Source organism: Echiichthys vipera, assembly GCF_963691815.1.
Source record: "Echiichthys vipera genome assembly, chromosome: 5".
In the NCBI taxonomy this organism is placed as follows: domain Eukaryota; kingdom Metazoa; phylum Chordata; class Actinopteri; order Perciformes; family Trachinidae; genus Echiichthys; species Echiichthys vipera.
The window spans coordinates 3,354,624-3,371,160 of record NC_139830.1 but is presented as its reverse complement, the minus strand read 5'-3'; the positions used below and the strand labels follow the sequence as shown (position 1 = coordinate 3,371,160).

At 46.1% G+C, this 16,537-nt stretch overlaps 1 protein-coding gene across 2 annotated transcripts in view; it reads left to right on the top strand.

The window, feature by feature from the left end:
• The window catches only part of LOC310947118 (sodium/calcium exchanger 2-like), a 178,470-nt gene extending 162,477 nt beyond the window's left edge, over positions 1 to 15,993 (top strand). The window contains exons 12-17 of one of the 2 annotated variants that reach the window (XM_083913793.1): positions 848 to 951; positions 1,462 to 1,479; positions 7,170 to 7,294; positions 12,250 to 12,349; positions 13,712 to 13,987; positions 15,016 to 15,993. In XM_083913793.1, the coding sequence (XP_083769919.1) occupies positions 848 to 951; positions 1,462 to 1,479; positions 7,170 to 7,294; positions 12,250 to 12,349; positions 13,712 to 13,987; positions 15,016 to 15,392 (1,000 nt within the window). In that variant the 3' untranslated portion in view covers positions 15,393 to 15,993. The remainder of the gene's footprint in view (positions 1 to 847; positions 952 to 1,461; positions 1,480 to 7,169; positions 7,295 to 12,249; positions 12,350 to 13,711; positions 13,988 to 15,015) is intronic. The other variant, XM_083913794.1, reaches the window with a different exon arrangement.
• The last annotated feature ends 544 nt before the right edge of the window (positions 15,994 to 16,537 follow it).

Sequence of the window (16,537 nt, the reverse complement as noted above, 5' to 3'; positions counted from 1 at the left end):
AAGCCTTTTATTATATAGGTCAGACAGGAAATGGGGTGAGAGAGAGGGGGAGACCTGCAGCAAAGGGCCGCATGTGTGAGTCGAATCCGCGGCCGCTGCCTCGAGGACCTTCAGCCTCTTTACACGGGGCGACTGCTCTCACCGCTGAGCCACCGGCCGCCCCCAGTTTGCAATTTAAACATAAACGACGGGGCCTCTCGCTGTTCGTTGAATTTGTCAGATGAAATTAGAGACGGTCCTCACCGACAGGAGTCCCTGAATCGTGTCATCTCTCCAGTTAGACATTCGGTTTGGACGATACATTAAGATCGCCAATATGTTCACCCAGGGAAGATCTTTTCTAACACAAATACAACTGTTTTGTTTCTCTCTTTAACCAAAACGCTTAATTGCCACGTTCATAATTTGGTCACAAGCAACCAAGTCTCTTGCTTGCGGTTTCAGCGTTGGTCCATACCGACAGAAGTCCCTGAATCCCGTCGTCTGTCCAGTTAGACGTTGTTGTTCAGAAGCTCGGTGGTGAGGGGGAGGGGCGTGAGAGTCGTAAACAGTCCCCCTCTTTCAGATTAGAGCGAGCAGCCAACTTAAACGCCCTTTTTCCCAGTTCAGCGCAGACTTTAGGGACAGTTAGAAGAAATACGTGCTCGGAGCAGAGACAATAACCTCCTATACCTTTATGAAGGATGTTCGTCCGTACAGGTGCAACTGATTCGGACGTTTGTCTTCTCACGTACAGCTCCTCTGGGTGATGTGTAGATGTGTGAAAGGGGCTTAAGTTTGTTTACAAAAAAGCACAAAATCCTCCCTTTGCCGTTAATCCTTTTGTGTCTGTCTTGTTCCTGTGCAGTCAGACTTTCCAGGTGAGGATCATCGACGATGAAGAATATGAAAAACATGAAAACTTCTTCATCGTGTTGGAGGAGCCGCGCTGGCTTAAGAGAGGGATCTCAGGTGGGTTCACACAGAAGGTTGTTTGTAGAGTCGGTGTAATCTGTGAAGAGGCCCTGCGAGTTCAAATGAATCCAAGTTTGTGTTTAGTTGTGTTGCGGTCTGCTGGTTTTCTCTTGTCTTTTGTTGTGTTTGTTGTGTTTGTAGCTGCTTCAGTGACCCACAGAGATCAATAAAACCCTTAGACACAAAGACTCCATTCGTCCGTTACCTGTCACGACAACAACACACGAATCCTTTTCTCCTTGTGATAAAGAAAGAGAGAGAGGAGTGTTGTAGTCTGAGTCACACAGCCGTCGCCGCGGTGTTATTAGCGCTTAAGATTAAAAGCAGCTGTCAGATAAAAGGATGAGAGGAGAGATTTGTGTTGTATGGTAAATACTACAGTTGAGGGAAGTTGCACTGGAACTCCAAATGTTAAATAAATAATTGGAGTTTGAAGTATTATTAGATGTTGCAGATTTACGTGTGCTGTAACGTCTTTCCCTCTTTCCCTCTCTGTCCTCTTTACAGCTCTGCTGCTGAACCAAGGTAAGATCATCTGGTTATTCCTCCTGCTTCAGGCTCAACATCTCAGCTTCATTTGATTTGTCAGGAAATCTGAGTCCAGCTGCAACTATGGATGGATTACTGAACTGGCATACCGGTCACAGGCCCAGGAGCCGTGACTCAAAGAAATGTTGCTGAAAAAAACAAACAAAACCACCACAAAGAGATATTGACTATGACTAAATGACTACGGGGATGTAAAACGACCACAAAGACACAAAAAAGGATGACAAGGGCTCAGTGGTTAGAGCAGTCGCCCCATGTAAAGAGGCTGAAGGGCCACAAGGCAGCGGCTGCAGCTCTGATCGAACCTGCGGCCCTTCAGCCCTTGCATGTCTCACTCTGATACAAGGGATTAAAAATAGATGCAAAATGACCACAGAGAGAAACAAAACGATATAGAAATGTTAAAAATACAACCACAAAAAGATGCAAAAGGATTAAAAATAGATGCAAAACCACCACAAAAAGATGCAAAATGACTAAAAATAGATGCAAAACCACCACAAAAAGATGCAAAATGACTAAAAACAGATGCAAAACCAGCACAAAAAGATGCAAAATGACTAAAAATAGATGCAAAACCACCACAAAAAGATGCAAAATGACTAAAAATTGATGCAAAACCACCACAAATAGATGCAAAACTACCATGAAAAGATGCAAAATGCCTGAGAAGCAAAACTGAGAAGCTGGAACAAGGAACTGTTTGATATTTCTGTTTGAAAAATCATGTATTTGATCATCTAACCACCTCAGCTGTTAAACTGAGGCCTATCTGTTAACATGGAACATGAGGTTTGACCCACATGGAAACATTAATAGTCCAGTCGTTCTGTTTAATACACTTCTGTAACAGTTCAGCACCTTCAATGGACCTGGACCCAATGTCTCCATGTATCTGTGTGACTGACTGAACTGCAGCCGGCAGCTAGTTTGTAATCACACGGGGAAAGAACAAGAACAAGTTGTTGTTGTTATTGTCTGAGTTCATTAGAATAAAACCAGAGGCTTTTATTCCTCATGAATCAGATTTAAGCTAAAGTGCAGACGGTTGCTGAATGAGGACCAATGATTTATTTGCATTTGCAGCTCAATCGAACAGACGCCCCGTTTGTTCCCGCTGTGGTTGTGTTTCTGCTCACGTCGTAACGACCTCGCTCACGTTTGCGGCGTGTCCCTCGGCTCTGCTGCTTTGGGGAGCGGTTGAGTATTTGAGCACGGCGGCGCCGGCCTCTGTGAGTCTGGGCGCAGCGAATAAATGCTTCCAAAATGAGCCGGCGCTTCACACTCTGCGGCTCGGCTGGTGCGCTGATGCAGATGGATCACCGTGTGTGTGTGTGTGTGTTTGTGTGTGTGGCCTTTCTTAGACAGCCAAGTGGAGCGGCTTCTAATCCTACCGTGGCTGTGCTTCATCACGTACATGTACTTTAATATTATGTTGCTTTTCAGGGCCGTGTGTGTGTGTGTGTGTGTGTGTGTGTGTGTGTGTGTGTGTGTGGGAGGCATAAAACCTGAGTTCTGGTCATATGGAAATGCTTGTATTTGATATAAAACTTAATTGTGCAGAGAAAAAGGAGTAAACATTGAGTCTGGGACGTGTTTATTGATCTTTGAAGCTGGTGCAGCCGATTCTTAATCACGTCCTCTCAGAGGTGAGAGGAGGAGCGCCTCGTCCCTGCAAACTGAGTTCGGATTAGTTTTTGAGCAGGAAGTCCTCTGAGCGCGATGCAAATCAAAATATAAGAATGTAAAAAACACCATTTTCTCCAAGCAGCTGCAGCCGAGTGTTGAATCTAAAGGAAACGAGATGCTGCAATAACAAACGCTGCAGTTTTTAGTGCCCAGGAAAGAAGGTTTTATTTCTCCAGCGTGCACGAGACACTGATATAATGTTTTTCTTTGTCTTTAAGTCTCAAAAACTTTCCAAAATTCAAAGAACCTCGTGCAGCGAAGCAGCTTTAGCCCTCAAAGCGTCGTTTAACGTTGTTTCCCTCCGGCCCCGACCTTCCCCCAAACACCTATTCCTGTATAGAACTCGGAGTAGAGCCGCTGCTCCGTTCCTACCCTCACCTGTGGTCATGAAAGTTTGGTCATGACCCAAAGAACCAGGTCGCGGGTACAAGCGTCTGAAATGTGTTTCCTCAGGAGGGGGGCTGGAGTCTCCCTTAGAGAGAGGGGGAGAAGTTCAGCATCCGTGAGGAACTCGGAGTAGAGCCGCTGCTCCTTTGCGTTGAAAGGAGCCAGTTGAGGTGGTTCAGGATCATCTGGTAAGGATGAACCCTGGGCGCCTCCCTAGGGAGGTGTTCCAGGCACGTCCAGCTGGGAGGAGGCCTCGGGGAAGACCCAGGACCAGGTGGAGAGATTAGATCTCCACACTGGCCTGGGAACGCCACAGGATCCCCCAGTTAGAGCTGGTTAATGTGGCCCGGGAAAGGGAAGTTTGGGGTCCCCTGCTAAAGCTGCTGCCCCCGAGACCGGTCCCCGGATAAGAGGCTGAAGATGGAGCCAAAAAAGTTCTAATCTCAGTTCTTGTTGCACCTTTGCTTCATCATGGACTATCACTGAAAATATGTTTCTAAAAATAGAGCGCATATGAAAATAGCACATTAACAAAACGTAGAACACACCAGTTTATGTGGGTTCAGGCTGCTGGATAAGCTAATCTGGTTCTGTATGCGGTGTGGGGGCTGCGTATCGATTGATGTCTTGGCTGCGCTGTGCAGAGACGAACACTGGTGATACAAAGAGGATACAGACGCTCTTTGGGTGTGGGATGCAGAGAAAATAGTAGCCTCTAAAGAGCCTGGCGGGACCGGCGCTAACCTCAAATGACTGACGATTAGAGGCATCCGGTGCTGAATTCAGAGGCCCGAGGATCAATGAAAAGCGGTCAGAGAGCAGGAGGCCCTGCAGCATCAGCAGCCTGATGCTCACATCTCTGCAGAGCCCAAACCCCCGGAGAAGTGGAGCCGTGTTTGAGCTTGTGTGTGTGTGTGTGTGTGTGTGTCTGAGGGTGTGTGTGTTTATGGCAGCTTGAAATAGTCTCAATGAATACTGCAGGGACGGTTGCCAAATGCTGCACTACTCCTACAGTCTTTTCATAATTAAACACGGGCTTTGAAGAGAGAGGAGAGAGGGTTATAATCTCTGCCTTCACACACACACTCTCCATATTCCCCTCCTCTCTCCCTGCTGAGCAGACGGGTAGAAGAAGGGGTTTTCGAGCTCTTTGTGGACCACCGCGCTGTTACAACCCTCTCTTTGGTAAAAGAAAAGAGACCTTTTTGAATCCCTGATTGGCTCAATTTCCCGGTTCTGTCTGTAAGTTCAACTCTGCTGGTGCTTCTGGAGCAGAGAGTGGATCAATAACACAACCTGAGCCTCATCCAGCATTAATCCCCTCCTCCTCTCATCTCTCTCTCTCTCAAACACTGTGTGCAAGTCCAGGAAGAAAGGCTCACGAGTCGATGGATATTATCAAGAGGTTAAGCTTTGTTTGAAGTGATAGTTAACTAAACTAGAAGAAGCCGTGGCGTGCAGCTTTTATCTCGGAGTCGAACGCACCACAACATTAATATTCTCTGTTTGTAGTAAGTTTCTCTTCCACGCGTGCAGGAGGTTGCCCGTGTCAGATGAGTCTCACTGGTTTAAACGAGGGGTGGCGCCCGGGTGCAGGAGGTAGGACATGATGTGGATTACACAGCGGTGACGGGATAGGGTCATAATTTCTCTGACAGTTTCAGTGTCAGCAGGTGTTGGAGCAGCGAGTTCACTACGCTAATAAATAAGCACAATAAACTCAATTAAAGACTTTTTCTTCCACTTGTTTTAATTATTATCATCATGAACGGTTCAGAGATAACACAAAAGACTGGACCCACTGCAGACACGGTAAAAGTACAAACAAAAGTTTAATAACAACTACAAACAAAACGTAAAACACTACAGGGAAACAGGTTAATAAAGAACGAGACGGACGAGGAAACAGGAACACGGGAAACTACGGAGAACCAAAATACAAAATACAAACAACGATTAAATATACTTATCGACGGGGAGCGTGAAAACCACAAACGAGAAAAGGAATGCCAACCGGGGGAATAGTTTAGATAGACAGATAGATAGATAACTTTATTTATCCCCGAGGGGAAATTAGGTCATCGTAGCAGGTGTACAGAGCAATCAGAAATACTAAAAATAAGATAAAACACAAAATATGAACAACAATGAAGGAATACAACGGTCCGGCGCTGCATGCCTGTCAGCTCTGGGTTTAAGTAGTACTTAGGTGATTTAGCGTAACAGGCTGCAGCTGGGGGGAGACACGCCTACTGGACCTAGACGACAACAAGAGGAAAACACACATGCAGGGAACAACAGACAGAGGGAGACAAACTCACACAAAAGGGAGAGAGGAGGGCACTGACAGAACCGACTCTTGACAATTATACTGAAAAAACAAACAAAAAACACCTGAATTAAAGTTTCTCTCTGTCACCGAACAAATCAAAATGTCATGAACAGTGCGGGGAATAACACAATGAATTGGACGAGGACACAGTGAACGGTTTAAACGGATATTTAAAAACACAGAAAACAAGAGATTCCAAACACAGGGGAAGATTCAAGATTCAAGAAGCCGAGGGAAATGATCGTGCAACAGTTTCAATACAAAGATGGGAAAGGATCAAAGTAACAATAAGTTAACATAAATCAAATCAAAATAAAGCTAACAATTAACTAAATGTGACAGAGTGCAACAGACATTGTGGTTAAACGCAGTTATATACAATATACAACAATACACAGCGTGCAGTTTAGCACTCTTTCTGGGAAAGAGACCAAACCAAACGAGACGAGACGGTCGAGGGTGGACAGGAACGGGATCACGGGAAACTATAACTAAAGGGAACAAAGAAATAAGTAAATGCGAAGAATCAAACAGACAAAGTTTTGCATTTTCGGCCACTTTGTGCTTTAATGAAAATCAAAATAGTCGGTGAGAGATAGTTGGTGTCGAAAATGTCAAAATCCTCTGATTCAGCTTCTTAAATATGAATATTTTCTTTCTTCCTCTTTGAAAGTAAACTGAAAATAGTTGAGTTGTGGACAAAACAAGACACTTTTCATAGTTTTCTGACAATTTGTAACTAACAACTGATCGACTCATGGAGATTTATTGACAATGAGAATAACCTGAGTTGTTGACACACCTGCTCTCTAATCTTTCTGTGTTGTTGTTGTTTTTCTGCTTCCTCACACACACACACACACACACACACACACACACACACACACACACACACACACACGTATGTCACCCTCTCATATCCCTCTCCCACGCTGTGCGAGAACACACTCCTGCACACACACACACACACACACACCCACGTATGTCACCCTCTCATGTCCCTCTCCCACGCTGTGTGAGAACACACTCCTGCACACACACACACACACACACACACACACACGTATGTCACCCTCTCAGGTCCCTCTCCCACGCTGTGTGAGAACACACTCCCGCACACACACACACAGACTCTCGTGTGTTGCAGGAGTGCGGCTCAATCTTATTCTTGACAGCGATGGAAAAACCTGTGACATGAACTTCAGGCTCACTGTTGGCGTCCTTTCTGTTTCCTTCACATGACCTCTGTGTCCCACAGAGGGCGCCGAGGGGCAGATGAGCGCCGAGGAGGAGGAGGCCCGGAGGATAGCTGAGATGGGGAAGCCCATCCTGGGGGAGCACAGCCGCCTGGAGGTCGTCATCGAGGAGTCGTATGAGTTTAAGGTGCACCGTTTATATCATTTATATCTTTGTGTGCATGTTTCCTCTGGGAGGGAACCGTGTCCTCGTGTTTTGTGCTATAAAAAGATGCCAGCCATGTTTTTATTTCAGTTATTCTAATGTCCTCAAGATAAATGTGCTTGTCACCAACGGTGACGGGGAAAACACGGAGGATTGGACCCAAATGCAGACACAAACTAAGGGGTCAGTTTTAACGTATTTGATGAACTTACTTAACAAAAAGGGGAAACAGAGAACAAAGGGAACACACGGAGAGGACGGGGAAAATGAGCACAGGAGGGAGGTACGCTGGGAGACAGGCGGGCAGGTAGGCAGGCAGGCTGGCAGGCAGGTCGACAGGGAGACGGGCAACTGGAGCAACAAAACACTAGGAACAGACACAGGTCGACAGGGAGACGGGCAACAGGAACAACAAAACACTAGGAACAGTCACAGGTCGACAGGGAAACGAGCAACAAAACACTAGGAACAGTCACAGGTCGACAGGGAGACGGGCAACTGGAGCAACAAAACACTAGGAACAGACACAGGTCGACAGGGAGACGGGCAACTGGAACAACAAAACACTAGGAACAGACACAGGTCGACAGGGAGACGGGCAACTGGAACAACAAAACACTAGGAACAGTCACAGGTCGACAGGGAAACGGGCAACTGGAACAACAAAACACTAGGAACAGTCACAGGTCGACAGGGAAACGGGCAACTGGAACAACAAAACACTAGGAACAGTCACAGGTCGACAGGGAGACGAGCAACTGGAACAACAAAACACTAGGAACAGTCACAGGTCGACAGGGAGACGAGCAACTGGAACAACAAAACACTAGGAACAGTCACAGGTCGACAGGGAAACGGGCAACTGGAACAACAAAACACTAGGAACAGTCACAGGTCGACAGGGAGACGAGCAACTGGAACAACAAAACACTAGGAACAGTCACAGGTCGACAGGGAGACGAGCAACTGGAACAACAAAACACTAGGAACAGTCACAGGTCGACAGGGAGACGGGCAACTGGAACAACAAAACACTAGGAACAGTCACAGGTCGACAGGGAGACGGGCAACAAAACACTAGGAACAGACACAGGTCGACAGGGAAACGGGCAACTGGAACAACAAAACACTAGGAACAGTCACAGGTCGACAGGGAGACGGGCAACTGGAACAACAAAACACTAGGAACAGACACAGGTCGACAGGGAAACAGAGATCCAAATAAAATCTCCGTGCGTGTGCGACCCGTACTCTGGGAACGACTGCTGTAGACCAGAGCACACTGCTTTCCTTCACCTCTACCTGTACATGTGACGTCTTTGTGTACAGACTATAAAACAAACTCACAGTCACATGACAACAGATCTAACAGCAGCTTTAATGTTTATTACATGACTTATGAAAAGAAAGGAGCTGACAAAGAAGGCTTCACACGGGATAAAATGGAATAACAGAGAAGCAGAGTGGCAGTACAGTGTGTGTGTATATATATATATATCTTTATATATTTATATATACTGTATATATAGGATGTAAATCCAAGATGCAGCCAAGAATCCGAGCAGGAACGTGCGCTCTTGTGGTCACTGAAAGGCTTATATAATCCCCCTTTTACTCTCTCTCACACACTAGTGAACCGGTCTCCTCGCGCTCTCAGCCAGCCGCTCTAATACGGGTCTGAATTATTGAAAGTGCACGAGTTGCCCTCGATGCAGCAGACATCTCGAGCGCTGCTGCTGCGTCCCCCCGGTGCACCAGGAGCAAAACCGGAGGAAGCGGACCGCGAGCACTCCTGATATTTGAAGCGTGCGTTGGGCTCGGGTGTATTTAAAGCAAATAAGAGCAGCCACCACATTAGCTAATACTCACCGCCTACAAATTCAAGCTATAAAGTGAATTTAGTGGTCTGAGCTCACACAGAGGGATCCGTCGGTTTTAATTGCTCTTAAGAAAATGAAAACGATGGATTCTTAATCAAGCAAAGTTCCCTCACGTGCTGTTTTATCAGAAGCACTGAGGGTGAAGCATCGTTTGTGTTTTACGCCTTTGACTCCGTTTGAAATGCACAGATTCAATTATTTAAATATGGACGTGTACCATCACTCCGATCGTCATCAGCTCTCATGCGTGTAACTGAAGCAGCAAGAGTCATCTTTTGTCTCGATAAGCAGTGGAAGCTGGTCGCTGACAGCAGATTAAAGGGATCTGATTTTGTAATGTGTGGTCGTATGAGGTGTTTATCCATAATCAGTGTTGTACCTACAGGAGTTGACGCTCAGCACGCCGCCAGTTTACAGCAGCAGACAGGAGTGATGCTGTGGACGCAGGCAGCGGCTAAAAAAATCACTTTAAGTGTGCGCTATATTGTGTTCTTCTCATCTTCAGCCTCTTATCCTCTCGATCTACCTGTCAATCTTGGTTCCTACCCTCACCTGTGGTCATGAAAGCTGGGTCAGGACCCAAAGAACCAGGTCGCGGGTACAAGTGGCACAAATGTGTTTCCTCAGGAGGGGGTCTGGAGTCTCCCTTAGAGAGAGGGGGAGAAGTTCAGCATCTGTGAGGAACTCGGAGTAGAGCCGCTGCTCCTTCGTGTTGAAAGGAGCCAGTTGAGGTGGTTCAGGATCATCTGGTAAGGATGAACCCTGGGCGCCTCCCTAGGGAGGTGTTCCAGGCACGTCCAGCTGGGAGGAGGCCTCGGGGAAGACCCAGGACCAGGTGGAGAGATTAGATCTCCACACTGGCCTGGGAACGCCTCAGGATCCCCCAGTTAGAGCTGGTTAATGTGGCCCGGGAAAGGGAAGTTTGGGGTCCCCTGCTAGAGCTGCTGCCCCCGAGACCCGACCCCGGATAAGAGGCTGAAGATGAGATGAGATGAGTTTCATCAATGCCCTCTTTTGGTCAGAGGAGGCGGAGTTAGTCTGACAAGATGGCGACTCCCGTAGGCGAGGCAATTGGGTCAAGTTGAGAAAACGGACCTCGACGGAGACGCTACGTCCATTTTCTATACAGTCTGTGGTTCACACCTGCATGTGTGTGACGTTATGTGTTTCAGGGCAGAGATCCTTTCGCAGTGATATCACATATGATGATGTGATGTGAATGTAGCATAAATCTGTTTAGCTGCTGACGTCGTCCACAGCAGGACACGTCTGTGGATAATGACACTTTGTGTGTGTGTGTGTGTGTGTGTGTGTGTGTGTGTGTGTGTGTGTGTGTGTGTGTGTGTGTGTGTGTGTGTGTGTGTGTGTGTGTGTGTGTGTGTGTGTGTGTGTGTGTGTGTGTGTGTGTGTGTGTGTGTGTGTGTGTGTGTGTGTGTGTGTGTGTGTGAAACCTCTTGTGCTGTTTTATACTTTTTCCCTAAATAACAGAAATGAATAAAGTAAACAGATCATTCTCTGCTTCACCTTCACATCCATTAATTACAGAAGGGGAGAGAATGGGGAATGAGCGATAAACAAACATCAGCAGAAGAGACGGACGAGCCGCTCCATCATCGCTCCAAACACACTCCACCACAATCCAATATCCTCGTCCTCTATTTGATTACGAAGTCCCCTGACCCCCTCATGGACATTAACAACTGACCTTGTCTCTTATGATTTATGAGTAGTGAGAACCAACCGGGGGGGATTATGCAATTCTGTATGATTGGCATTTAAATTTACTGCACCACAGATCGATATGAGTCGACTGGGTTTTGTGTATTACGTACAAGAGTATTACGTTTTTTAATTAAGAGTAAACTAAGGGCGCCCTCCCACTGTGCCTCCGTCCCGTGCCCCGTGCTTTAGGGTCCTTGTCCCCCCCTCCAGGCCCGTTTGTACTCACACTACCTGGGCCTCGGAGAATGCTTCTTGCTGCCTATACGTCATCACGCCGTAACACGTCACACGCATTGATGACGTCATGGCGATGCGTGGCTTTGTTTCCAGATCTTTCCGTAGACCTCGGAGTTTTTGTGCGTCTTGTCGACTGTTTTTGAATCTTTTCATCGACCAAATCTGCAGTAAACACTCCACCTCCGCATCACACCAACGTGAACCTTTCACCGCCATTGTTGTTAAATGGAAAAAACGACGACATTTCATGTTCCTGTGTGACGTCACGTCCTCGCGCTTTCCCTCCACTTCTCAACTCTGAGTGCTGCTGCTGCTGCGTCTCACGGTCAGACGGGAACGACGAGAAAGAACCTGTACTAGGAAATCGGACCTTCTGGCACGAAACACACTGGCGTCTTAATCTGAATCTGTGCAGAAGACGCAGCAGCAGCACTCAGAGTTGGGAAGTGGATGTATATGTATAAACATTTATATAAATAGGTTAATCGGTGACTCTAAATTGGGAGGAGGCCTCGGGGAAGACCCAGGACCAGGTGGAGAGATTAGATCTCCACACTGGCCTGGGAACGCCTCAGGATCCCCCAGTTAGAGCTGGTTAATGTGGCCCGGGAAAGGGAAGTTTGGGGTCCCCTGCTAAAGCTGCAGCCCCTGAGACCCGACCCCGGATAAGAGGCTGAAGATGAGATGAGATGAGATGACTCTAAATCGCCCGTAGGTGTGAATGGTTGTCTGTCTCTGTTCGTCTCTATGTGTCCTGTGATAGACTGGCGTCCTGTCCAGGGTGGACCCCGCCTCACACCCGATGTCGGCTAGGATCGGCTCCAGCACCCCCGCGACCCCGACAGGGACAAGAGGCTGAAGATGAATGAATGAATATTGCGATGGTTGAAAAACTACTCCTTTGAAAAACAATGTTTCTGTTCTAATTTGAGTGTCTTCATCCAAGTCTCAGCACAACCCGACTAATGGTGTTTCAGGTGTGAGGTGTGACGAACAGACGGCGGCTAACGACCCGCTCTCACCTGAGGGAGTCCCGTCACCCGTCCTCGGCTCTAATTGGTCACTAATGACGTGTGTTTTGTTGCTTCTGATTGGCAGAGCACCGTCGACAAGCTCATTAAAAAGACCAATTTGGCGCTGGTGATCGGCACGCACTCCTGGAGGGAGCAGTTTGTGGAGGCGGTCACTGTCAGCGCAGGTGAGCTCTCCGTGTGTGTGTGTGTGTGTGTGTGTGTGTGTGTGTGTGTGTGTGTGTGTGTGTGTGTCTGTGTGTGTGTGAGGAGTCGTATTTGTAGTTCAAGGCCATCCTCTAGTGGAGGAGACGGGTCACTGCAGACAGAAATGATCCTGTGTGTGTTTTAAAGTCTGAATTAAACACGTTTGTTTTCTGAGTAGAGATCAGAACGAACGTCACGTCACCAAGTTCAGGAGTTTGTCTAAATACCAGTTAAATCACAGGATCCTTGATGCCAATTAGATTAAAAAAGGATTATCTAAGGTCCCATTTAATTAAAAATGAATCAAGTCTGCAAAATATTAAACCATTTGGTGCCTTTTGTGGTCATTTTGGGACATTTCATGTCTCTTTTTGGTCATTTTGTGTCTTTTTTTGGGTCTTTTTGTGTCTCTTTTTGTTCATTTTGCGTTCATTTTGTGTGTTTTTTTTTAGCCATTTTGTGTCTTTTTTTGTGTCTTTTTGTTTCTCTTTTAGTCACTATGTCTCTTTCTGGTCATTTTGTGTCTTCTGTAGTCATTTTGTTTCTCTTTTTAGTCATTTTGTGTCTTTTTGGTCATTTTGTGTCTCTTTCTGGTCATTTTGTGTCTTTTTGGTCATTTTGTGTCTCTTTTTGGTCATTTTGTGTCTCTTTTTATTCATTTTGTGTCTCTTTATGGTCATTTTGTGTCTCTTTTGGGTCATTTTGTGTCTCTTTTTGGTCATTTTGTGTCTATTATAGTCATTTTGTGTCTCTTTTTGGTCATTTTGTGTCTATTATAGTCATTTTGTGTCTCTTTTTGGTCATTTTGTGTCTCTTTTCGGTCATTTTGTGTCTCTTTATGGTCATTTTGTGTCTCTTTATGGTCATTTTGTGTCTCTTTATGGTCATTTTATGTCTCTTTTGGGTCATTTTGTCTCTTTGTGGTCATTTAGTGTCTGTCTGGTCATTTTTGTGTTTCTTTTTAGTCATTTTGTGTTTCTTTTTAGTCATTTTGTGTCTCTTTGTGGTCATTTTGTGTCTTTTATGGTCATTTTGTGTCTTTTATAGTCATTTTGTATCTCTTTTATAGTCATTTTGTGTCTTTTATAGTCATTTTGTATCTCTTTTTGGTCATTTTGTGTCCGTTTTTGGTCATTTTGTGTCTCTTTTTGGTTGACTGGCCACACTGCCCCCATTAGTTGCGTAAGAGTCACAGCACCAACACTTACGGTTCCTCAGTGCGTCATAAAAATAGGCCTCATCAGTGTTTTTTATTTGAGAATCAAAGGTATCGGTGTCGGTTCTCGTGACATCCCTAATTCTGATGTGTGCTGTGATGATGTGATGTTTTCCTCCCCCTTCAGGTGATGGCGACGATGACGAGGAGGGTCGTGAAGAGCGCCTTCCGTCCTGCTACGACTACGTCATGCATTTCGTCACCGTCTTCTGGAAGGTTCTGTTCGCCTGCGTCCCGCCCACAGAGTACTGGAACGGCTGGGCCTGCTTCCTAGTCTCCATCAGCTCCATCGGCCTCCTCACCGCCGTCATCGGAGATTTGGCGTCGCACTTCGGCTGCACCGTCGGGCTCAAGGACACTGTGACCGCCGTGGTGTTTGTGGCGTTGGGAACTTCTATTCCAGGTGGGTGTATATCCTCTTACATCCATGTTAAGCATTTAAAAGAAGAAATGACACCGTAAATACGAGATCCAGTGGCTGTCGGGATAAAAGGACAATGAGAGAAAGAGGCCGACGACAACAAACCACATTTACACGAGACACAAGTCTCCGGCTCTCGTGCCACAGCAGCTTTGTTTCACCAGTTTCTCCCAAAAAAACGTTATTGCCAAGAAGGAGAGGAACACGGGTGTGAGGTCATTCAAGAGTTTGGGTTAGTTGTCTCTGCAGGGACAATGACGATGACTGAAGAGAACACAAGTGATTTTTTTTGTGTCTTTGTGGTTTTTTTTAGAGATTTATAGTCATTTTATGTCTCTTTTGTGGTAATTTAGTGTCTTTTGTGGTAATTTAGTGTCTTTTGTGGTAATTTAGTGTCTTTTGTAGTCATTTTGTGTCTTTTTTGGTCATTTTTGTGTTTCTTTTTGGTGATTTGGGTCTTTTGTGGTCATTTTGTGTCTCTGTAGTCATTTTAGTGTCCAATTTGTGGTCATTTTGTGTCTTTTGTGGTCATTGTGTGTCTGTTATCATTTTGTGTCTTTTTGATAATTTTTGTGTTAATTTTGTGTCTAGTTTGTGGTCATTTTGTGTCTTTTGTGGCCATCTAGTGTCTTTTGTGGTCATTTTGTGTGTCTGTGATACATTTGTGTCCCTTTTGTAGTCATTTTGTGTCTTTTTGATCATTTTGTGTTCATTTTGTGTCTCTTTTAGTCATTTTCTGCCTCTTTGTGGTCATTTTAGTGTCTATTGTCTCTCAATTGTGGTCATTTTGTGTCTCTTTTGTGGTCATTATGTGTCTTTTTTGTGTCTTTTGTGATCATTTTATTCTTCCTTTTGGTCATTTTGTGTCTCTTTGTCATCATATGATTGACTTTCCCAAACTGAACATTCACAGTCCCAGGGACCCGAGTCGTCTGCCCTGAGACATCTGTGAGGGTCGACCTTCAGCCCAACACGTGTCTTACTCTCTCTACCTCTTCCTCTCGTTTCAGACACATTTGCTAGCAAAGTGGCTGCCATTCAGGACCAGCACGCTGACGCGTCCATTGGTAACGTCACCGGTAGCAACGCTGTAAACGTGTTCCTTGGGATCGGCGTGGCGTGGTCGGTGGCCTCCATCTACTGGAAAATCAAAGGGAAGCCGTTCAAGGTGGACCCGGGGTCGCTGGCCTTCTCCGTCACACTCTTCACCATCTTCGCTTTCATCTGCATGGGCGTGCTCATGTTCAGACGCCGGCCCTCCATCGGCGGGGAGCTCGGCGGACCAAGGGGGGCACGCATCATTACCAGCCTGCTGTTCCTGGGTCTGTGGTTCCTCTACATCCTCTTCTCCAGCCTGGAGGCCTACTGCCACATCAGCGGCTTTTAAATTTGGAGATGGAGAAAAAGTTCTGGAAGAATATTGCACAGCAACACACACACAAAGTTTTAACACATACAGCACACAGTTCAACACGAAACAAGTGTAAGATTCATCTGTTCGATAGGGCTCAGCGTGTCCCGGTCTTTGATGCAGAGATACTCAAACACTCCAGATACACGCTCATACACACACACACACTATATGTACGCATGTGTAAACAGATCATAACAAACAACGCACGTACAGTTACAAGCATGATGAAGGGCGAGAGGAAGTGTTAGCGAGCGGGGCGAGAAGTGCGGATACAAACAGTTACTGCAGAGAGGAGGAAGAGAGGGAAGTCTTGGAGGTGAAAAGGAGGTCAGGTCGGCCTCTGGGGTGCAGTCTGTGCGTCGCAAAGCCACGTGGGTTTAGGTTGAGACGCTGATGCACACCAGATTAAATGTGTCCACCTGAGTTGCATTGAAAGAACTTTTGTTTCCTATACAAAAAAAAAGAAAAACACACAAAAAAAAAAAACCCTGTCCCTCCTCCTCTCCTCTGTATCACCGTCTTTACCGGTGCAGCTTCTCCACCCGAGGAGGTGGAGTGTGAAAACAACAGGAGTGGAATGTTTACAATAACCGTAACATTAGGTTTGTTTACTACGGGAGCTTCTTATAAAAGTGGCTCGTCCAATACGATGTATAGATGAAGGCGTTTCTCCACACGCGCTGTAAATAGTAAAAAAAAACAGTGTACTGTACATATAGTGTCGTGTTTTCAGTAGGCGGACGATGCCTACCACTGACGAAGCTAGAGAGGGTGGAAATGCATACAGTAGCGACCGTTCTGCATCGAAACAGGCAAATTACGGCGAAAATTAATGTCTTTAAAAGTCCATGCACACAGACTGGAACGCCACAGATCCTAAACTTCAGGAAGCAAGGTTAGACACTAAAGTTTTTCAAGATGGCCGCCACACACCGAGATCTACAACGATGATTAGAAATATGCGCTCCACACCACGACTGTAGCTTTTAGAGCCGTTTAACAAACAATAAAAACGCTGACAGCCAATCTAAATCCATCAGGGCGTCGCATTCAAACTCCACGTGATATTAAATGAAGTGTTCAAACACTTAAGTGAAGCTACGCACTGAGTCAGCAGC